Below are 25,658 nucleotides of genomic sequence, written 5' to 3'. Positions count from 1 at the left end.
CAGAAGAAAAATTCCATTGGATGAAATGTTAGATGCGAGATATATAAATGCATATAATATACATACACGTACATAATATACCTAAACATTAATACGCCATATATACAAATACATAAGTATAATATATTTTACTTTCAAGCATCCTAAGTCTCTCCACGTACATATAACATATAACACATAATTTGCTAATATCCATGTCATTGCTACCTAATATTATTTGGATTTTGTTTTTGTTGGTTATTTTCATAAAATCCGGCAGTACTTTAACTTGTTAAATAATTTATTTTGTATACATAATTTATAATACGTTTTGTGTTAAATTTGCTAATGACGGCTTCCGGAACCCGGGTATGTGATATAAGCGACATGGCGACGAATGTGATGGTAATGATTACGATAGACGATATGATGATGATGATGATGATGATGGTGGTGATGGTGGTGGTGGCGATGATGATGATGGCGATGATGATGGGGTAATGATGGTAATGATGATGACGATGATAATTGTGGTAATATTGATGGTAATGATGATGGTGATTGTGATGGTAATGATGATGATGGTGATGGTGGTGGTGATGATGGTAATGATGGTGATGATAGATGATGATGGTGGTGATGGTGATAATGATTACGTTGATGATGACGACGATGATAGTGATGATGATGTTCGTAAAGATTACGATGATAGATGATGATGATGGTGGTGGTGGTGGTGATGAAGATTATTCAAATGATGGTAGCCGTGTTGGTGATAGGGGTGGTGGTCATGGTAACGACGGTGACTATGAGGATGATGGTGGTGATGATGATGGTGGTGGTGATGAGGATAGGGATGGTGGTTATGATGACGATGATTATTATTACTATCATTATGAAGGTAGTGTTGTGGTGGTATTAATGATGATAATGATAATAATAGTGGTGGTGAAGATGGTAGCGATGATGATGATGACAGTAGTTTTGAAGATGGTGGTGGTGGTAGTGTTGAGGATGACGACGATGACGATGATGATGATGAAGATAGTGGTGGCATGGTGGTGATGAAGATGATGGTAAAGATGACAGTGATGATAAGTTATAACGGAATAACCAACGTTAATACGTATGGTGGTGAGAGATAGATGTGAAGAAGGATAGATAATTGAGATATAAATTGCTTTTAGAGGCGATGATCATAATGAAAATAAAATAAGATTATAATGTTTTCATTGATCTATTTACATGTATATTCCAAACAGCAAATTTATCTCAACTGACATGCGACCAGTGTGTTGGTAGTTGGTAGTCAGTTGGTAGAGCGTCCGTCTCACAACCGGGAGGTCGGGGGTTCAAACCGCGTCAGACCAAAAGACGTTAAAAGATGGGGGTTGCTGCTACCGTGTTTGGCGTTCAACGATTATATAGAGCCTCGTCGATCTGGCGCTGCACAGCGGCTGCGGGGCCCACGATCAATTGGGCAAAGCAAATTTTCGGAGTATTTCATTGCATGTCTATTTCGAACAATAAATTATGGATTTTCATAAAATAACCTTTTATGAAACAAATCATCAAACTTGAATAAATATTGAAGTTAAGGAAAAAAATCTAGGTAGACACTTTGATTTAGAAATTAAAAACACCTAGGGGACAAAGGAAAGAAAAAGAATGTGGGGGAGAGAGAGAGAGGAGGGGGGGGGGTGGTGAACGAAAGGGAGAAAGAATCAAAGAAAAGAAGTAAGAAATTAAAAAAATAAAATTGAAAAGAAGAGTCGGAAAGAAACATCAAAACAATAATATCGGTTTTTCGAAATGATTATTAAGAAAGTATACTGGTTTCAAAACTGTGTATGATGGCGCTATTCTATCTTCTTAAACGGTGGCATTACTTTTGGTACACTATGTGCGTAATAGGTTCTTGGTGATTTAAGTCTTTTTTTTCATCATGGAATCGTTTTAAGATAATTGACAATAAATCATAATTACTCGGATACTGATAGGGCCTACTATAGCAACAGTTTAGTAGTGATTCTATTCATCTCTTGACCATGTTAATGAGAATCTTTGACATTTATCTTGACAGTGTTACAGTGGAGCTCTAAAGTCAGTGAATCCTATCAAAAAATAAACATGATTATGTATTTAGAATGTTCAAGTCCTGCCATTTTTTTTTAGATATCTATTAATGAATTGATTCGATAAACTATCAAATTCAGTAAAGTTTGTTGATGACTCGCTGTACATTCTACATTTAACACTCAGCATGAAGAACTGCATTTTGTGGTGGGTTCACCAACTTTTGAGAAGGAATTGTGTACAAGGAAGGGGAGCCACTATTACTAAGGTATTAAAAAATAAACAAAGCTAGAAAAATGTTCAAAGAAAGAACAACACAAAACGCAAACAAACACAGAAAAACTTTAAAAGGAAAGAAAGAACGGAAAAAAGAGAGACAGAAATATTAAGAAGCATTAAAAAAAGTACGACTAGAAAACAGAATGAAAAGACAGAAAAATACACAAAGAAAAAAATAAATACAGACAAAAGGAAATAAAACAGAGAGAGTGGGAAAATCGGGTGAGAGAAAGGGAGAGAGAGAGAGGGAGGGGGTATATAAAGAGAGAGAGAGTCCGAGAGGCAATCAGAGAGGAAGGGGGAGGTATATACAGAGAGAGAGATAGGGAGGGGGGATGATCACTGTAAGCATTGTCTGACGTGTAGGGAAAGTTATTACACGCATACGATTGTCAAAAAAAATCAACCGAAATAGAATTCCAAATATTTGGAGGGCACGTCCTATTGTGCCCCAACCTTATTGTTTATTCATTCATTTATTTATCTATTTATTTCATTTTATCATATTTTATTCCACATTTTATTTTTTTTAATTTATCTATTATCATTATAATTTTTTTTTATTTTTTTTTTTTGGGGGGGGGGGTGGGGGACTTGTCCCCTCCCCCTAGTTTGACCACCACTAACTGAGGCGCGGCTTTATAGAGCCGCGCCTCAGTTAGCACGGTGTAAATGTAAATGGGTGTTTTGAGGCCCCACCCGTACCTTAACAAAAGACATTAATGAATATCGACAATATGTATGCATGTACACATATTGAGTAATGCAGTATCCCATTCATGTCTTCAAGTTCTCTAAGAATATGCAAATTTTAGAACATTTACATTCATGCACTATCACAATGCTGGTAAAGTAAGCAAATGAATTTCCCCACTTTCAGTATAATTCCTTGATCTCCCACCCCTGTTTCCGATAAATTACAATAACGCTGTAAAAAAAATTGTTATAGGAAAAACAAGACACACAAAAGGCACTACCTCCTTCCTCTTCAAAACGGTTTTTCCGGTTTTAACCTATTTTTGCGAACACGAATATACTTCAAAACGGCAACATTAATTAAAGGGATTCTACCTACTGGTATTGAAAGAAAATTACTTTTAATGCGTCGCTACCTCGCTATAAGCTGGCTTGCCAAAATGGAATTATTGTTATCACCCTAGTGTTACCCAATTTAAACTCGGCATCAAAAATATAAAAAGGGGCATGTTATTAAGTAAACAACCATTAAGCATCCTCAGCTGGCAAAAAGAGCTAGCTCATAGATCACAACCTTTATAGAATAATTTGACAAAAAAAATCATCAACCCTGAAGGGCGGCCAGAAGGGATGTCGACCTCTTCGAAGTAAGGATGATAACAATTCCCTCACTAGTTCTCTTGACACATATGGGAAACGTCCCACCCAGCTGAGACTGGAGGGCGGCCTGGAAAGATGTCGACCTCTTCGAACTAGAGATGATAACAAGAAGCCTCTTCAGTCCTTAAGGCACATGGGGGAGACGTCCCTCCGAGCTGGGCCTAGTCGGAGATGCATCAGACAGTGACAGGATATCCACCAAGAGCTCATTGGACAGGACCCTTTTAAGAAGTGTCGATGGGATCCGCAGGAACGGCAGGATCAAAAATAAGGGTTGGGTCAGTAGAAGATGAAAGGAAATATGACCCTTCCACTAACAGGGGGAGGGGGCAGACCAGTAATCACATTTACGTAAGTTGACTGCTTCGGAGCCATTGATCACACTGGAGTCGGACTGAGTGATGTCTTGGTATCCACGATGAAAAACACCAGATGTCTGGGTATACGTCTGGGTCGGTGACAAGTTTGGATGTGGGGGTATCTACACCATTACAAATTCGAACGTGCTGTCAATTAGATGGGGAGTACAGTGGTGGACACGAGCAAGGAATGCGGTACAACATCTCCAGAGGGCTACGGATTCAGAGAGGAGTTACTTCTGTCCATGAGATGAGAAGTGCTTCCCAAGTATTAATTTTTGGTTCTAGAGGCAAAATTATTCCAGAAACTGTTCTTAATGTTGGGGGCCACAGTGTTGCTCGTAGTGAGCATGTTCGATTTCTAGGAGTAATTATCGATGAACATTTGACTTAGAAACCCCATTGATTCAGTGTGTACAAAGGTTTCTTGAGGTGTAGGTGCTATATGTAGATTAAGATGTGTTTTGTCTGAGGCTTTTCTAGGAACTTTACATACATATCAGCTTTGTGCTTCCCTATCTGACTTACTGTAATGTTGGATGGGACAATTATACTTTTGAGACTTACATTGACAAACTAAAGGTTTTACAAAATAAAATTCTGGCGCTTATCATCAATTCAATTTTCAGACATCCTAGTAAACCCTTATTCCTTCAATGAAAGTTGCTTCCTCTTCTTTTGATGAGTTAGTCAGGTTCAAATGTAGCTGGGAATACCCGGTACTATTTACAGAAAGTTCGAATCGGGTGTGTGTTTTTTTTTACTCTTGTAGTTGATTTGAATTTGTATTGAACTACACATTAGCAATAACATGAAGTGATCATTGTGTTGTAATGCGAACCTGGCGTTTCAATACGTTAGTACTAACTTGACTTGTATGTTATTTGACGGAATTTAAATCTCATGTTCGTAAATTGATTTAGCGATGGCTGAGAAGTGTGAATCAGACAAACTTTCAAGCTCTTCACTGAACCTGATATGTCCATTATGTCTTGATATATTTGTCGAGGCGACAATCTTAACTTCATGTGGACACACATTTTGTAGGAGATGCCTCAAGAAATACGATCTAACCCACCAGGACCTTGATCACATGGTCTGTCCTCTCTGCAGAGAGATCACCAAGTTATCCGCCAACCGTGTCGATGATCTCCGTCTCAATTCTCCATCGACGGATGCGTAGACGATTACCACGCCAAGTGTGGAGGGATGAATGCTGTACTTGAGATGTGTCAGAAATGCACCACTTGCAAGTCTCTGAAAGACGCCGTGTCATTCTGCTTAACATGTCATTGTTATATGTGTGATAAGTGTCTGCTTTCTCATCAACAGCTAACCATGTTCTTTGACGGACATGAGATCGTAGCCATGGATGATGTCATCGAAGGGAAGGTCAGCATTGGTCATTTATTCGAGAAGTGTTCCATCCACAAACAAGAGAACAAAGATATGTTTTGTGAGGATTGTAAGGTCCATGTCTGTCAAAAGTGTGTACTTGTTGGTCATAGAGCTCATGAAATCAAGAACCAGGTTGACTTTGAGCAGGAGTTACGACGGAAGGTAAATTTATTCATAATTATCACAGTAAAAATGCTGGTTGATATTGTATACATCGCTGTTTACTGTGTATACCTTACATTGGATGTTTAGAATTTCAAACAACCATGCTTAATTTTAATTGAGAATCAAATATAAAAAATCAAACTTTGCTGTTTAAGAGTCTAAACACTTTAAAATCTATTTAAACAAGTAATGTATAAAGGTTAAACAGCTTATATAAAAAATGAAACAAAGTGTACACTCTTAAAAAGTTTGGGCAAAAAGGATCAATTATTAACCATCACTGGGTAACACACTATCTGTCAAAATTTGGTAATAAAACTATTAATTGGGTAATAAATTTGCTCAATTGGATAATAATTGCTCAGAATATATAAACATGTATATATATATATTTTTTTACAAATATCACCAAACACAATGGAAAGTATGTTGCCCAGCATTTTATTTGTGTATAATAGGTAGATTTAACATGGTTATAAATACTCCGGGCGATCATTGAGCAGAAAATAATGAAAACTAATTAATTGATAACACCAAAGATCATACCACTTTTAATAATGATTTTGATTGTGATGACGATGAATCACAATTTCAAGACATATAAGATATTAAGAACAGTAATAGAAAAAAAATAAAGATAATATTAATAATAATGAAATATCAAGGATAATAATGATGATACTACTACTACTACTGCTAATTATTACACGAATAATGATAGTTATAATAATGATATAATGAATAAGAACATATAAATCAATATTGATTAATGAAATAAAAATATAGATGGTGTTGAATACAGATTGACAATGATATATAATAATTTGTAATACCATCATCAGCATCTAAAATGTTGTTGCATTTAATTTTGTTATTTATTCTTTAAGTTGAACAGCATTAATGATTATTATCGGTATTGTTTCAATGTGACAAACAATTTTGTAATTATATGCTGTCTCTCTTCAAGCTTATTCAGATTGTCGTGTGACATTCTGTATGACTTATCTTTGTTTTATACTATTATCATTTGTTATATTCACCTTCATGGAATATTTCCAGATCTAACTCACTGTTTTTATCACTTTCAATTCGTAGGTGACAGACCTTGCCCAACGATGTGCCGACAAGAAAGCAGAGCTGGAGAAGAACATTCAGAACATAGAAATACAACGTCATGAGGTACACACTGCAGTGCAGACACTACTAGATGATGTCAAGCAAGCCTACAACATCAAGGCCAAGGAACTGGAAGAAAATCTTCGAAATCTCACCGAGCAGATAAATGCCTTAGAACATAGTTTTGATGACGACCTCGACGTCTTGAAGTCAAAAGATCGACAGAGGATCAAGAGTATTTGTAGTTCAATTACTTTGGTAGATAATGACAGACTAGGTCATCTTGAGACAGACACTCTATCTGCTCATACCTTGCTCTGTGAGGAGCTGGATGCCATGCTGAAGGAGGTTACTGATCACACTTCTGCGGAAGCTATTAAGAAGAAAGCAAATTGGAAGAGGTTCAATCCAGCAGACGATACTCGTCTTGACCTCGGGAGCATCTCAGGTTCAGATCCCAAGATAGAAGTCATTCAGTGTGTTGCTCTACGGGGAGAGATGTCCGGTATGGCAAGGCACTCCCATAGCACTGTCGCTATCGTGTATGGGGATTATGCACAAGGTATTGATATCATTGATTCAAATGGTGGTAAGCAGCGATATAGTAACATATTAGCCTTAAATGACATGAAATGTTATGATCTGATTTTGCAACGGGACGGGGCGTTATGCGTGTCTATTGGTTCTACAGAAGCCCACATCTACTCTCCCCTTGGCTCTAGGAAAGCAACAATCCACGTGAGAGACAATCGATATCTTCTCAGAGTTAACAGTAGTCCATCAGATGAAATCATCATTACTAACTATGGGAATCAAGTCTATATCTATGACCCGACAGGATCCACTCTCAAACACACTGTTCAAACAAAGCACAAGACGGAGCACGCATCTACCACCAGGACGGGTTTGATCGTCACGAGTTCATGTTGGGACTATCCAAGGGTGTTGACAGTCTATGACAGGGATGGGAATGCTGGTGAGTCTCTACAAGCTCCAGAGGATGTCTACCTGTATGCTGCTGTGGATGAGCAGGACAGGGTGTATGTAGCGAGTGTTGATGTGGATAATAGTAGCGTCGTGATCAAGCTCTATGATCTTGATGGTCTGAACCTGAAGGAAAGAGTTGAGTTCAAAGCACTTAATATGACATTGGATACTTGGTGGTGTTACTTGGTTTCCCTCTCCCCAGACATGCTCGCCTTTGCATGCTACGAGAAGTTATATTTCATCAAGGTATCACTGTAATCCACGTTATATCACACCATGTAGTATGGAATCTGACGTGCTTTCACCCTGCTACAAATCTACTTTAACACGTGTCGATATTCAGTATTACATGTATATTACTTACCATATGATAACCTCATCCAATGACAAAATCAGTTAATGTGATATTGATAGTCTTAATTACCATGGTTACTTCTAATGTACGAGTTATACATCTAAAAAAATGAATCAAATTTATAAACTTAACGTCACACCAGTTTCATGTGTATTCTACATGTACAGTATATAATATTTAGTCTGCAACAAGCATACATGTAGGCCTATCGTATTTATCATTGTAGCTATCAAGTGATAGAAAAATTACTTAAAAAACAAAAACATAACTAAGTATTTATTAAGAATATAACAAAGTAATCAGCAAATGTAATTAAATATAAATCAAGATAATCACTATCATACATGATAATGAAAATGTTTACAGTGCACAAGGGAAATTTATAAGCAGAAAGAGTACACTCTACCGTATTAGACCATTTTGCTTTCACATCACGCGAAAAATTCGTATCATCATACTCATGTCTATTCGCTATTTGTATATTTTTCAGTTAAAATTATCGTGGATAATGGAATGATAAGATGCTTTCTTTTGGACCGTCCATACGAATCTTGCTCTTTATTTTCGATGTGATCTTCTCCAAGAGGGGAAGATGCCAACTACTGATAACCATTCACTTGGAAAATGAAATATTTGCCGGTGAAACCTGCCTTTTTTTATAGATATTAGTAGTCTTAAAAATATACTATTTTGATTTCCTTACTTCTTTGAGTGTTTTCATCTGAAGAATAATATTTTTTTTCTATTCTTCCTTTAATTTGTCATAAGTCACTGTGAAAAGAATAAAAGCGATGTAATGGTAATTTGTATATTAGTGAACAGGGGGGAATGTGAATATATAATCTATATTCATTTGTCAATATATGCGTGTATAAGTATAAACTTGATCTCAAATATTATATACATAATATTGCATATAGAAATACATTGTATATGGTGTAAAGAATAAGTAAAAATCTTGCATTATTGTCAGGTGCAGAGGCTTTCTAAGATTTATTGAGAGAAAATTCGTAGAGATAGATTTCACTATCTTTAACTTCAGATTAAGTTAACGATTGCTATTCAACTCGTATACTCAAGTTTTCATTTTCTCTCTCTACATTCAAGTATGTAACCATGATCACTTTAAATCCCAGTATTTGACACCCGTTTAGTAGTTCTTAAAGAATATTTCTGCAATCGTTAACCCAAATTTGCATCTAACAATTTGTGTAAAAAATAACAAAACTAAACCACCCCTTATTTCGAAATTCAAAATGGAAGTTTAATCAAGTAAAATTAAATAATTGTAAACATTGACCTGGAAAAGAAAAATAACATTTACAGCTTTTTTAGTACAAGCCCCAAACGACGAAACTCTTTTTGATTGTGAGTTCAGGATTAAGAAAACAGCCTTTCTTTAACCGTGCTACAAAAAACTTTTTACACACTAATTTGAGATAGAAATTAACGTAGATGAACAACTCCAGGTCAATCCGTGGTTATTTTCTTTAATAACATTTCATTCTATTTCCAATTTGATGTATAAATAATTTTTTTCTTGTGTAAATATCACGATTTATATTTTTATAAATGCATGTTATCGAGTTACTGCTCTCTCGGAGGTTTTATTCTATGAGATTATCTTGTGTATAGTTATGACCTCTGTTTAGAACAATCGCTAATCTTTATGTTGCCATGGTTATAAGACTGTTTATATGGGAATGGTTTAGGTATAGATTATTACCAACTATATAATGTAAAAATTGAAAAAAAAAATATCTCTTAATATGCTGACTGTTGAATAAATATGTTGTTTCATACTTAAAGGACAAGTTCACCCAAAGAAATAAGTTGACTTGAATGAAAATATAAAAATCCAACAAGAATAACACTGAAAATTTCATCAAAATCGGATGAAAAATAAGAAAATTATTTTAAAATAATATATTACAGAACTTTAAGATGCACATCCTGGTCGGTATGCAAATGAGGATACTAATTACTGATGATGTCATCCACTCTATTTCTTTTGTATTTTATTCAATGAAATATGAAATATTCGAATTTTCACCTAATTGTCAAGTAAAACAACGATTAATTCATCTCTGAACATGTGTAACTACTATTGTTTGATATATATGGTTCAGTCAGGTTGTTCCTTATAGTCAAATTGGTAAACAAAAATGAAATATTGTATAATTCAAACAATAAAAACCAAAAGAAATAGTGAGAGAGAGACATCATCGACTGTCTCATTTGCTTGTCACTGAGTTTTGTACATGTATTTCACTGTTTTGTGAAAAATAAGCGAAACTTTAAAATGAAATAACTTTCTTATTTTACATCCGATTTTGATGAAATTTTCAGCGTTATGCTAGGTTGATTTTCCTCTTTTTCAGTTCAACCAACACTCTTCTGGGGTGGACTTGACCTTCAAATCAAGAATCATCATTACAGAAGAAAGGCGCCTAAAGCTGGAAGTCATTTTATTACATTATACAGTGGCTACATTTTGATATTCGATTGTTTGATTCCCTTAGACCTATATGTATTATAATGCATATATCAAAGCAAACGAGACAACAAATGGATATTAGATTATTTTTAAAGATATAAATGGTAAAGATAGAAAACGAATGAAAATGATTCCGAGAGGACAATCTAGAGCTTGCTATTTAAAAAACAACCAATGCATATTTGATTAGAATCGAAGTTTATCGAGAAACGAACATTCTTCCCTTTGAATTGAATCTATGGATTTCTCTTTTCATTAAATTGTAAATATAACATTGAATCGAGTCTGTTCAAACTTTGTTTATATTGAATACTTACTACATACGGTTGCAAAAGGAAAAGAGGATGGAGGGGGGGGGGTAGTCGGTGAGAGAGAGGGGAGGGGAACATGTAGGTATAGACAGAGGTGAGAGGTAGATAGAAAGTAAGTATATATACAGCTGTATGTAAGTATTTATGAATTATTTTCGTTGTGAATCTGCCATTTCTATGGAATCATTAAAAACAGTAATGCTAAAAATAGATCCAACAACAAGTAGCATATAGTACGCCTCTGGCAGTGTCTCGCCTACATTCAATATTGCACCATGCTGACTTTGAAAACGACTATAGAATAATTATTCACAAAAAACACCATTCATAAATATGACAATAACATGCTGTGTTTATTGAACCTAAATGACATCTCATTTTTATTATATCACCCATGACTTGTATAGGATGATCAGTGGTCCTTGATTCCCTAAATATGTCCACATTAATATACCAATAAACTTTCAAAGATATGATGGCAATTAATTCAACAAATGCCCCCAGTGTGGCCAAAGTTCATTGACCCTAAATGACCGTTGACCTTGGTCATGTGAGTTGAACCTCATGGAGGATGTTCACTGATACTTGATTACTCTTACGTCCAAGTTTCATGAATTGGATCCATAGACTTGAAAAGTTATTACGGCAATTCAACAAATACCCCCAACATGGTCAAAGTTCATTGACCCTAAATGACCTTGATCCTTGTTATGTGATCTGTTGTACTTATTTACCCTTACCTTGGTTTATATGATGACTTTTAAAAATTTAACCTTAGGTTATAATCTTAAATATTGATAATCCCGCTCTGCTATGCAGGCGAGGCAACCCCCCAACAATATAAAAATGTTTGTCCCTTAGTTGACTTAATCATTTGTCTCATCAATTTTACGAGAGACATAATTGGAGCTTTTTATCTATACATAAATGGAGCTAAATCCTTCAGCTGCCTGGCCAGGATATGACAATAAATTCAACATAATTTTGTGCAAACACACATATGAATATATCCAAAATGATGATAATTATAATAATAACAACAATAATAATGATAATATTAATGATTATAATAATAATAATCATTATAATAAGAATAACAATAATAGTAATAATAATAAATGTTTTACGTCCTATATCTCCTTAACCGAAACTATGTCTATAAGCAATTAAGAACTATAAGCAATTAAAGTTACTAAGAACTAGATTGCCCTCTTCAAAAAGGGGTGCTAGGGAACTGACGCTTGAAATGAGGATGTTATAGGAACGAAGAGGAGGGGGGGGGTTGACTGGTTGGTGAATGGAAAAGGATGGAAATAATATAATCATTTTAAAAGATCTTCTTATCCATGTATTATCGCGTGACAAATTTTCCAGATCATACCCTTTATTGAAATATTGTTTGATTTTAACTTAAAATTATGGCGCCCAGAGTCAATCTCTACGATGTAACCAATTCCTTAATCACAGTCAGTATTTTTTTAATACAACGCTGTTTACTATATAAAGCTCACAGTAGTTGTTAAACGATATAAAGAAACAAGCTTGATTTATTAATGTTCTTTAAGACTTTAAACAATGTTTAAACAACTACTGTATAACAGTTGATATAGCAAACAGCGTGGTATATATACATGCTTTAAACAACTTTTTGGCTGTGTTGCTTCAGTCAAACAATGCCAAGGCCAGCACGGATCGATAAATCTCGAATATAAATATTGCATATAGGAATGTATTGTATACGGTGTCAAGTATAATTACAAATCGTCCATTATCGTTATATTAATGTGTAGAGTCTTTCTAAGAATTATTTAGAGAAAATTCATAAAGATAGATTCCACTATCTTTAATTCTAGATTAACTTAAACGTTCAATTGCTATTCGACTCATATACTCAAGTGTTCAGTGCCAGATTTTCTCTGTTTACTTTCAAGTATGTATATATGTAACCACGATCGCTTACGATCCCCCAAATTGACACCATTTGCTTTTTCAAGAACATTCCAGCAATCTCTATCCCCAAAAGTTCGGTTTCTTTTTCATTGCAAGTTTAAGATCATGAAAGCAGCCTTAAAAAAAAGAAACGTGCAAAAAAAGCAACCCAAACGTAGAGGGGCAACTCCAGGTCGATTTGTGGTAATTTTCTTTTAAGAACATGTAATTGTACTTTGAATTTGATGTATAAATTATTTTTTCTTGTGTAAATATCACGATTTATATATTATAAATGCATGTTATCGAGTTACTGCTCTCTCAGAGGTTAGTCTCTGACATTCTCTTGTGTATAGTTATGACCTATGTTTAGAACGACTCTGTTTATCCACGGGGAAAGAGTATTTTAAAAAGAAATTGATTACAATTTTTTTTAGCTTTATAATTATGGCATAAGGTTTGTATTATATTATAACACATGTTTCCTGACGCCATAAATGAATCACTATTAGTGACTATACGTAGCTATTAGATGAATTTATTTTGAATATATAACCAGTGACATCAGGGCCCGTAGCACATTATTTGAAAGAACATTTCTGATTGGTTGTTATTCAGTCTAGTGAGCAAAATACGCATGCAACGACGATCCTGATTGGCTATAATTTCATTTAGCGATTAATCGCTAACCTTTGTGTTATCCCGCCTAGTTAGTTCAACATGAAAAAAATCAAATTGGCGTCATGTTTGGAAATGCACTTCTGGGGCCTGTTACACGAACCTCAACAACCATCTTAGATGAATATCTCTACGATTGATTGTATTGACTACAATGTACAATTAATACCAAGCATACGATCAATCGCCAACTTTTGAGTCACAGGACCCTTGTAGACCTACATACTGTATAAATGGGAATGGTATAGGTATCGATTATTATCAACTATATAATATAATAAAATAGAAAAAAATATCTTATCTCTTAATATGCTCACTGTAGAATAAAGGTCTTGTTTCATATTTAAATCAAGAGTCATCATTACAGAAGAAAGGCCCCTAAAGGTGCAAAGTATATTACATTATACAAAGGCTACATTTTTATATTCGATTGTTTTATTCTCTTAGGTCTATATGTAATAGAATGCATTTAGCAAACCAAAAGAGAAAACAATAGAAACAAATAATATATCCGATTATTTTGTGAGATATATAAATGGTGAAGATAGAAATTGAGAGAAAATTGTTCAGAGAGGACAATCTAGAGTTTGGTATTTAAAAACGACCAATGTATATTTGATTAGAATTGAAGTACATCGAGCACATACCGATTATTCCTTTTGAATTGAATCTATGGATTTCTCTTTTCATTAAATTGTAAATATGATAAATTGAATCAAGTCTGGTCAAACTTTGAACATGTTGAATACTAACTAAATAGAACGAGGAGGGGGGTAGTCGGTGAGAGAAAGGGAGTGAGAAGATGATTTACTTAAAAACCAAGAACTGTTCATCACTAATTTCGGTTAAAAACCCAAACTTATACATGTATATTTAACATTACCAAATTCTGGTAGAATAATTTTAACAGATAATCACCGAGACACCGACATCAATTCCAAGAGTTTCTATTAAAAAAAAGGTTGAGGAAGGGGGGGGGTGTCATCTCGAATACATTTGCGTTAAATTTGCTAATGACGGCTTACGGCACACGGGAATGTGATGGTAATGATTATGATAGATGATGTGATGATGTTGATGGTAATGATGATGATGGTGGTGGTGATGATGATGATGATGATGGTAATGATGATGATGATAATCATGATGGCAATGATTATGACGATATATGATGATGATGGTGATGATAGTGATGAAGATAAAGATGATTACTATGATAAATGATGATGGTGATGAAGATTATTCAAATGATGGTAGTCGTGGTGGAGATGATGGCGATGATGACTACATTGATGACAATGGTGGCGGTAGTCAGTGGTAGTGGTGGTGGTGGTTGTGATGATAGGGGTGGTGGTTGTGATGACGAAGGTTGTTCTTATTATTACTATCATTATGAATGTATAGTGATTTTCGTGGTGGTGTTATTGATGATGATAACGATAATAGTGGTGGTGAAGATGATAGTGATAATGATGATGACAGTAGTTTTGAAGATGGTGGTGGTGGTAGTGTTGAGGATGATGACGACGACAATGATGATGATGAAGATAATGGTGACATGGTGGTAATGAAGATGGTAGTAAAGATGGTAAAGATAACGATGATGATGGTAATGATGATGATGACGGTGATGATAATAGTTATAACGGAATAACCATCGTTAATACGTATGGTGGTGATAAGCAGAGATAGATGTTAAAGATGATAATTGAGATATAAATTGCTTTTGAACGCACGCGATGAAAATGAAATAAGATTAGGTTTTCCTTGATCTATATTTAGAACAGCAAATTTATCTCGACTGACATGTTCATGACATAATCTTTATTAAAAAAAATATTATTTAAGATAAGGAAGAACTTTAGGTGGACACTGATTACGAAATAATTATCAAAATGGGCCATGCACGAACGCTCTGTGAGAAAGGAAAGAGAATGGGAGAGAGAGAGGGGGAGGGGGAGGAGGGGGGGGGGGGCTGAAAGAAAGGGAGAAATAATTAAAGAAAGAAACAATGATGGATAGAAAGAAAAAAATAAGAAATTAAAAAATAGAGTAGCAAAGAGGAACAGGAAAGAAACTTCAAAACAATAATATCGGTTTTTCGAAATGATTATTAAGAAAGTAAGACTGGTTTCAAAACTGTGTATGATGGCGCTATTCCAACTTCTTAAACGGTGCTATTGCTTCGGGTACGCTATGTGCGTAATATGTTCTTGGTGATTTAAGTTTTATTTTTTCAACATGGAATCGTGTTAAAGGGGAATCCAGCCCAAATAAAAACTTGTTTTTATAAGAAAAAGAAAAGTCAGACAAGTTGATAGGTGAAGGTTTGAACAATATTGGACAAACAACAAGAAAGTTATGAATTTTAAAAAGTTGTAAATATTGGTGATCACTTTACCCATGGAGACTTCAAATTGGCCACATATGTGATGCCATAGTGATGTAAGGCAAGGACTACTCTCCATGGACTCCAATACATATTATGGCTAAAACGTCATTTTTCCCAAAAGTTGTATTTCAAATTATATTTTTCTTTCATGAGGACATAAAACAATACACTACCTGGGTTATGTTTATATTACTGCGCTGGGGGAATGGGTACTCAGGAGAAAACCACGAATCTCTGATAATAAAGTACATGGCCTATGGGAAAGTTGTCCTTGCCCCTTGTCATAATTTAATTATCCAGTTGCCAATTTGGAATCTACATAGTATTAGTGATTTCAATTTCAAAGTAGCTATAACTTTCTTACTGCTTGGCCGATTTCTTTCAAACTTTCACCATTCTGTTTAATTTATTGTTCTCCTTCCCAACACAACTGTTTAAGGCCAAGGCTGGATTCCCCTTTAAGTAAGATAATTGACAATAATTCATAATTACTCGGATACTGATAGGGCCTACTATAGCAACAGTTTAGTAGTGATTCTATTCATCTCTTGACCATGTTAATGAGAATCTTTGTCATTTATCTTGACAGTGTTACAGTGGAGCTCCAAAGTCAGTGAATCCTACCAAAAATAAACATGATTATGTATTTAGAATGTTCAAGTCCTGCCAACTTTTTTTTAGATATCTAATAATGAATTGATTTGATAAACTTTCAAATTCAATAAAGTTTGTTTCTCTGGGCTCGCTGCGTATTGTAGTGTTGTTGTCTATATTCAACACTCAGCATGAAGAAGTGCAATTTGTGGTGGGGTTCAATAACTTTTGAGAAGGAACATATTACAAGCAACGGGAACCACTATTACTAAGAATGGGGGGGGGGGGTAGTTACTGAGAGAGAGGGACCGAGAAGAGAGGGGAATATGCAGATGATTTATTTTATCACTAATTTCGGTAAACCTCCTCCCTCTTATACATGTAAAGTTTACACTACCAGATTCTGGTAGAATAGTTTTAATAGATAATCACCGAGACACCAACATGAATTCTGAGAGTTTCTAGTAAAGAAACAAAAAAAAAAGTTGAGGAAGGACGCATCTCGAATACAATTCAAAAGTTTATTGATAAAAAATCCTGACATTTAAGGATCATCATAAAAAACAAAGAAACATACGAAAAAAATAATACAACATAAACAGCATAGTAACAACGAGGTATTCAATAACAAAAAATACAAAGAAAAAAAACAGAAGAAAAATACCATTGGATGAAATGTTAGATGCGAGATACATAAATGCATGTACATACACGTACATAATATACCTAAACATCAATACGCCATATATACAAATACATAAGTATAATATCATATTTTACTTTCAAGCATCCTAAGTCTCTCCACGTACATATAACATATAACACATAATTTGCTAATATCCATGTCATTGCTACCTAATATTATTTGGATTTTGTTTTTGTTGGTTATTTTCATAAAATCCGGCAGTACTTTAACTTGTTAAATAATTTATTTTGTATACATAATTTATAATACGTTTTGTGTTAAATTTGCTAATGACGGCTTCCGGCACCCGGGTATGTGATATAAGCGTCATGGCGACGAATGTGATGGTAATGATTACGATAGACGATATGATGATGATGATGATGATGGTGGTGATGGTGGTGGTGGCGATGATGATGATGGCGATGATGATGGGGTAATGATGGTAATGATGATGACGATGATAATTGTGGTAATATTGATGGTAATGATGATGGTGATTGTGATGGTAATGATGATGATGGTGATGGTGGTGGTGATGATGGTAATGATGGTGATGATAGATGATGATGGTGGTGATGGTGATAATGATTACGTTGATGATGACGACGATGATAGTGATGATGATGTTCGTAAAGATTACGATGATAGATGATGATGATGGTGGTGGTGGTGGTGATGAAGATTATTCAAATGATGGTAGCCGTGGTGGTGATAGGGGTGGTGGTCATGGGAACGACGGTGACTATGATGATGATGGTGGTGGTGGTGATGATGATTATGGTGGTGGTGATGAGGATAGGGGTGGTGGTTGTGATGACGATGGTTATCATTACTATCATTATGAAGGTAGTTTTGGTCGTGGTGGTATTAATGGTGATAATGATAATAATAGTGGTGGTGAAGATGGTAGCGATGATGATGATGACAGTAGTTTTGAAGATGGTGGTGGTGGTAGTGTTGAGGATGACGACGACGATGATGATGATGAAGATAGTGGTGGCATGGTGGTGATGAAGATGGTTGTAAAGATGACAGTGATGATAAGTTATAACGGAATAACCATCGTTAATACGTATGGTGGTGAGAGATAGATGTGAAGAAGGATAATTGAGATATAAATTGCTTTGGGACGCGATGATCATAATGAAAATAAAATAAGATTATAATGTTTTCATTGATCTATTTACATGTATATTCCAAACAGCAAATTTATCTCAACTGACATGCGACCAGTGTGTTGGTAGTTGGTAGTCAGTTGGTAGAGCGTCCGTCTCACAACCGGGAGGTCGGGGGTTCAAACCGCGTCAGACCAAAAGACGTTAAAAGATGGGGGTTGCTGCTACCGTGTTTGGCGTTCAACGATTAAATAGAGCCTCGTCGATCTGGCGCTGCACAGCGGCTGCGGGGCCCACGATCAATTGGGCAAAGCAAATTTTCGGAGTATTTCATTGCATGTCTATTTCGAACAATAAATTATGGATTTTCATAAAATAACCTTTATGAAACAAATCATCAAACTTGAATAAATATTGAAGTTAAGGAAAAAAATCTAGGTAGACACTTTGATTTAGAAATTAAAAACACCTAGGGGAGAAAGGAAAGAAAAAGAATGTGGAGAAAGAGAAAGGAGGGGGGGGGGGGGGGTGAACGAAAGGGAGAAAGAATCAAAGAAAAGAAGTAAGAAATTAAAAAAATAAAATTGAAAAGAAGAGTCGGAAAGAAACATCAAAATAATAACATCGGTTTTCGAAATGATTATTAAGAAAGTAAGACTGGTTTCAAAACTGTGTATGATGGCGCTATTCTATCTTCTTAAACGGTGGCATTACTTTTGGTACACTATGTGCGTAATAGGTTCTTGGTGATTTAAGTCTTTTTTTTTCATCATGGAATCGTTTTAAGATAATTGACAATAAATCATAATTACTCGGATACTGATAGGGCCTACTATAGCAACAGTTTAGTAGTGATTCTATTCATCTCTTGACCGTGTTAATGAGAATCTTTATCATTTATCTTGACAGTGTTACAGTGGAACTCCAAAGTCAGTGAATCATACACTGTAAAAACTGTGGTGTTAAAACTGACACCAATTGGTGTTAATAGAGGACCACACCCTGAAGTGTTAAAATAACACCCTAGAGATTGGACATAACACCAAAGGGTGCAAATGTAACAACCATATGTGTTGTAATAACACCTATAGGTGTAAAACTAACACCGCCAATATAACACCGGTGTAAAATAACTAATGTGGTCCTCTATGTACACCGGTTAACACCACAGTTTTTGCTGTGTACCAAAAATAAACATGATTATGTATTTAGAATGTTCAAGTCCTGCCATTTTTTAAGATATCTAATAATGAATTAATTTGATAAACTTTCAAATTCATTAAAGTTTGTTTCTCTGGGCTCGCTGCGTATTGTAGTGTTGTTGTCTATATTCAACACTGAGCATGAAGAACTGCATTTTGTGGTGGGGTTCAATAACTTTTGAGAAGGAACAGATTACAAGGAACGGGAACCACTATTACTAAGGTATTAAACAATAAAGCTAGACAAATATACAAAGAAAGTACTACCCCCCGAACGGACATAGAAAAACTTTAAAAGGAAAGAAGGAACAACAATGAGAGACAACAATAAACATTGAGAAAAACACCCTTACTATAAAAAAACAGAATAAAAAATATACAAAAATAGAAAAATAAACACAGAAAGAAGTAAAGAGAGGGGGAGAGTGAGAGAGAGAGAGGGGGGGAGGGGTGGGGGAGGGAGAGGGGAATCATTGGGAGAGAATATGAGAACATGGAACGGGAGCCACTATTACTAAGGTATTAACAGTAAACAAAGCTTGGATAACATACAAAGAAAGTACCCCCGCCCCCCCCAAAAAAAACAAACAAACAAAAACAAAAAAGAAGAAACCTAGACCAACTTTAAAAAGGAAAAAAGGAACAACAATAAGAGAAAACAATAAACATTGAGAAAACACCCTTACTTTAAGAAAACAGAATGAAAAAAAAGGAAAAATACACAAAGAAAAAATGAACACAGAAAGAAATAAAAAGGTGGAGAGGGGGAGGGGGAGAAGGGTGAGAAGGGAGGGGAGAAGGGGGAGGGGGTGAGGGGGGGGGTGGGAGAGAATATGAGAAGAGTAGATCAGGAGTACATGAGATGAAACCTGAGAGAGAATCAGAGATAAGAGAAAGATACTATTTTTTTTCAAATAGAATCACATTAAAACATTACTGATTGATTTTCTTTTACTCAAGCAATTAAATAAAGAGCATAAAACCACAATGTCACAAAACAATATCAACATATAGACTCAGATGCATTAAAGATTTTTGATCTTGCTACCAAATAAGATCTCTTAAAAATGGACCATTTAAGTTAGGTTACCTCACAGAATCACTTCTTGATAGAGAAACAGAGATGCATGCAATATTGAAAATATCAAATAATCTATGCTGGGAATCTTACACATAGAGACAAAAATTATGGAAGAAAATCTTTTCTTTTTTTACATAATCAGATCTCTAAATGATGGAAAAAATAAGTTAGGTAAACTAAAACAAAATTCTTGATAGAGAAATAGAGATGATTAAAACACAAATAATCCATTCTGCGATTTGTCCATGATAAGAAAAAAAATCATGGAAAATTGATTCATTTTCTTTTTTACATATTAATAATTGAGTTACACAGAATACCGTCTTTTAATAAAGAAAATTTCGAAATTAGGGTCATATAACCTCATAAAACGTCTTATTAAAGGAAACCAAAACCCAAGAAGAGAAGTAATCTTATTGGAAAGAGTAAAATGAGAGGAACAATTTAAAAAAAAGTTTCATCAAAATCGGTTATGAAATAAGCAAGGTATGGGTGTTTGAAAACTCTTGTTGTACTGTCTATGAGCATCCTCAAATTGGCAAACGTGCTTCAAAATGGCTGAGTTTGTGGACAACTCTCCATTTGTTTTGTACACAAATTTTCAGATTTTCTTCATTATCTTTCAAATTGCATCTTGCCTCCTTCTGAGCACAACATATGTCATGGGAAAATATAATCCACACCATATATGTCAAGGTCAGGAGGAGATAATGTGAAATATGTAAAATACAGGGGAAAATCTGAAAATATGTGTACAAAACAAATGGAGAGTTGTCCACAAAATCAGCCATTTTGAAGCACGTTTGCCAATTTGAGGATCCACATAGTAAGTACAACAAGACTTTTTAATCGTCCATAACTTAGTTATTTCATAACCGATTTGATGAAACTTTTTTTTAATTGTTCCTCTCATTTTACTCTTTCCAATAAGATTGCTTCTCTTCTTGGGTTTTGGTTTCCTTTAATAGAGAAATAGAGTTGCCTCGGAAGTTGCCTGCATACAATATTCGAAAGATAAAATCACCCATTGTGGGATTTTGCACATGAACATGATGAAGACAAAAATGCTTAATTTGATAATGACACTCCCTCTATCAACGAATAAATACATAACGCGCAGTCAAGTTCAAAGGTAGGTGGGAATACCCAGTTCTATTGTTGAAAGTGGGTGTGTTTGACTTGTAGTTGAATTTGTATTGAAGTACAACAATAGTATGAAGCTGAACCATTGCGTTGTAACTCGAACTCGACGTTTCAATATACATTGAGGAATTTATATCTCGAGTTTCTAAATTTATTTAGCGATGGCTGAGAAGTGTGGATCAGAGAAAGCATCAAACTCTTCACCGAACCTGATATGTCCATTATGTCTTGATATATTTGTCGAGGCGACAATCTTAACTTCATGTGGACACACATTTTGTAGGCGATGCCTCAAGAAATACGATCTAACCCACCAGGACCTTGATCACATGGTCTGTCCTCTCTGCAGGGAGATCACCAAGTTGTCTGCAAACCGTGTCGATGATCTCCGCCTCAATGTCTCCATCAACGGATGCGTAGACGATTACCACGCCAAGTGTGGAGGGATGAATGCTGTCCTTGAGATGTGCCAGAAATGCACCGCTTGCAAGTCTCTGAAAGACGCTGTATCATTCTGCAAAACATGTAATTGTTATATGTGTGATGAGTGCTTACGTTGCCATAAACATCTTACCGCGTTGTTTGACGGTCATGAGATCGTCTCCATGGATGATGTCATCGAAGGGAAGGTCAGCATTGGTCATTTATTCGAGAAGTGCTCCATCCACAAACAAGAGAACAAGGATATGTTTTGTGAGGATTGTAAGGTCCATGTCTGTCAAAAGTGTGTACTTGTTGGTCATAAAGCTCATGAAATCAAGAACCAGGTTGACTTTGAGCAGGAGTTGCGACGGAAGGTAAATTTATTCATAATTATCACAAATGCTGGTTGATATTGTATACATCGCTGTTTACTATGTATACCTTACAGGAGATGTTTAGAATTTCAAACAACCATGCTTAATTTTAATTGAGAATCAAATATAAAAAAATCAAACTTTGCTGTTTAAGAGTCTGAACACTTTAAAATCTATTTAAACAATCTATTTAAACAAGTAATGTATAAAGGTTAAACAGCTTGTATAAAAATGAAACATTTTGAAAGCGTACACCCTTAAAAAGTTTAGGCAAAAAGGATCAATTATTAACCATCACTGGGTAACACACTATCTGTCAACATTTGGTAATAAAAACTAATAATTGGGTAATAAATTTGCTCAATTGGATAATAATTGCTCAGAATATATAAACATGTATATATATACTTTTTTACAAATATCACCAAACACAATGGACAGTATGTTGCCCAGCATTTTATGTGTGTATAATAGGTAGATTTAACATGGTTATAAATACTCAGGGCGATCATTGAGCAGAAGATGATGAAAATTTAATAATTAATAAGAATTAACACCAAAGATCATACCACTTTTAATAATTATTATGATTGTGATGACGATAATAATGATAATCACAATATCAAGTTATATAAGATATTAAGAACAGTAATAGTAAAAAAATGATAATATTAATAATAATGAAATATCAATGACAATAATAATGATGATAATAATACTACTACTAATGATAAGACGAATAATGATATAATAATGGCATAATGAATAAGAATATATGAATTAATAATGATTAATAAGATAATATAAATGGTGTTGAATACAGATTGACAATGGTATATAATAATTTGTAATACCATCATCAGCATCTAAAATGTTGTTTCATTTGATTATGTAACTTATTCTTTATGTTGAACTACATTGATAATTATCATCGTTATTGTTTCAATATGACAAACAATTTTGTAATTAAATGATGTCTCTCTTCAATCTTATTCAGATTGTCGTATGTCATTCTGTATGATTTCTTTGTTTGTAGAGTATCAGTATTTCTTATATTCACCTTCATGGAATATTTCCAGATCTAACTCACTGTTTTATCACGTTCTATACGTAGGTGACAGACCTTGCTCAGCGATGTGCTGACAAGAAAGCAGAGCTGGAGAAGAACATTCAGAACATAGAAATACAACGTCATGAGGTACACACTGCAGTGCAGACACTACTAGATGATGTCAGGCAAGCCTACAGCATCAAGGCCAAGGAGCTGGAAGAAAATCTTCGAAATCTCACCGACCAAATACATGCCTTAGAACGTAGTTTTGATGACGACCTCAACGTCTTGAAGTCAAAAGATCGACAGAGGATCAAGAGTATTTGTAGTTCAATTATTTTGGTAGATAATGACAGACTTGGTCATCTTGAGACAGACACTCTATCTGCTCATATCTTGCTCTGTGAGGAGCTCGATGTCATGCTGAAGGAGATTACTGATCACACTTCTGCGGAAGCTATTAGGAAGAAAGCACAGGAGACGAGGTTCAAACCAGCAGATGATACTCGTCTTGACCTCGGGAGCATCTCACGATCAGATCCCAAGATGGAAGTCATTACGAGTGTTGATCTACAGGGAGTGATGCTCGGTATGACAAGGTACTCCAATAGCACTGTCGCTATCGGGTATGGGGGATATGCACAAGGTATTGATATCATTGATTCAAATGGTGGAAAGCAGCGGTATAGAAACACACCCTTAAGTGACATGAATTGTTATGATCTGGTTTTGCAACGGGACGGGGCGTTATGCGTGTTGACTGGTTCTAGAGAAGCCTACATCTACTCTTCCCTTGGTTCCAGGAAAGCAACAATCCACGTGAGAAACAATGAATCTTTTCTCAGAGTTAGCAGGAGTCCATCAGATGAAATTATCATTACTAACTATGGAAAACAAGTCTATATCTATGACCCGACAGGATACACTCTTAAACACACTGTTCAAACAAAGCACGATACGAGGCAGGCATCTACCACCAGGACGGGTTTGATCGTCACGAGTTCATGCTATACCAATCCAAGCGTGGTGACGGTCTATGACAGGGATGGGAATGCTGGTGAGTCTCTACATCTACAAGCTCCAGAGGATGTCTACCCGTATGTTGCCGTGGATGAGCAGGACAGGGTGTATGTAGCGAGTGTTGATAAGAAGAATAGTAGCGTCGTGATCAGGCTCTATGATCTTGATGGTCTGAACCTGAAGGAAAGAGTTGAATTCAAAGCACTTGATATGACATTGCAAGAGTATTGGTGTTACTTAGTTTCCCTCTCCCCAGACATGCTCGCCTTTGCTTGTGGCAAAAATTTATATTTCATCAAGGTATCACTGTAATCCACGTTATATCACACCATGTAGTATGGGGACTGACGTGCTTTCATCCTGCTACAATACAAACTTACTTTAACACGTGTCGATATTCAGTATTACATGTATATTACTAACCATGTGATATCTTCATCCAATGATAGAATCACTTAATGTGATATACTACTGATAATAATAATAATAATAATTAAATATTTGTATAGCGCACATATTTGTCGATGACACTCAAGGCGCACAATTAACTTATGTAAAACAGAAATGAAATAAATAAATACCAAAAAAAATTGAACAAACTGACAAGAAATTACAATGGTTTAGTATAAATTAGTGAACAGGTGGAGATGTGAATATATAATTTATATTCATTTTCTAATATATGCGTATTTAAATACAAACTTTATCTCAATTATTATATACATAATATTGCATATAGGAATGTATTGTATACGGTGTAAAGTATAATTACAAATCGTCCATTATCGTTATATTAATGTGTAGAGTCTTTCTAAGAATTATTTAGAGAAAATTCATAAAGATAGATTCCACTATCTTTAATTCTAGATTAACTTAAACGTTCAATTGCTATTCGACTCATATACTCAAGTGTTCAGTGCCATATTTTCTCTGTTTACATTCAAGTATATATGTAACCACGATCGCTTACGATCCCCCAAATTGACACCATTTATTTGCTTTTTCAAGAACATTCCAGCAATCTCTATCCCCAAAAGTTCGGTTTCTTTTTCATTGCAAGTTTAAGATCATGAAAGCAGCCTGAAAAAAA

The 25,658-nt window shown here is 35.0% G+C and overlaps 1 protein-coding gene and 1 pseudogene across 1 annotated transcript; both read left to right on the top strand.

Annotated features, from left to right (window-relative positions):
* Nucleotides 1–4,974: 4,974 nt before the first annotated feature.
* On the top strand, nt 4,975–8,123 carry LOC121427164 (annotated as a pseudogene).
* Nucleotides 8,124–21,861: 13,738 nt separating this feature from the next.
* On the top strand, nt 21,862–24,982 carry LOC121427163 (E3 ubiquitin-protein ligase Midline-1-like). Its single transcript, XM_041623426.1, has 2 exons — nt 21,862–22,497; nt 23,612–24,982. Exons 1-2 carry the CDS (start codon nt 21,862–21,864, stop codon nt 24,878–24,880), a joined length of 1,905 nt encoding a protein of 634 aa, XP_041479360.1. The 3' UTR covers nt 24,881–24,982.
* Nucleotides 24,983–25,658: the final 676 nt, after the last annotated feature.

Source organism: Lytechinus variegatus, chromosome 14, assembly GCF_018143015.1.
Source record: "Lytechinus variegatus isolate NC3 chromosome 14, Lvar_3.0, whole genome shotgun sequence".
NCBI classification, from domain to species: Eukaryota; Metazoa; Echinodermata; class Echinoidea; order Temnopleuroida; family Toxopneustidae; genus Lytechinus; species Lytechinus variegatus.
Note: the sequence above shows the minus strand (reverse complement) of the source record. Positions and strands in the feature narration are given on the sequence as shown.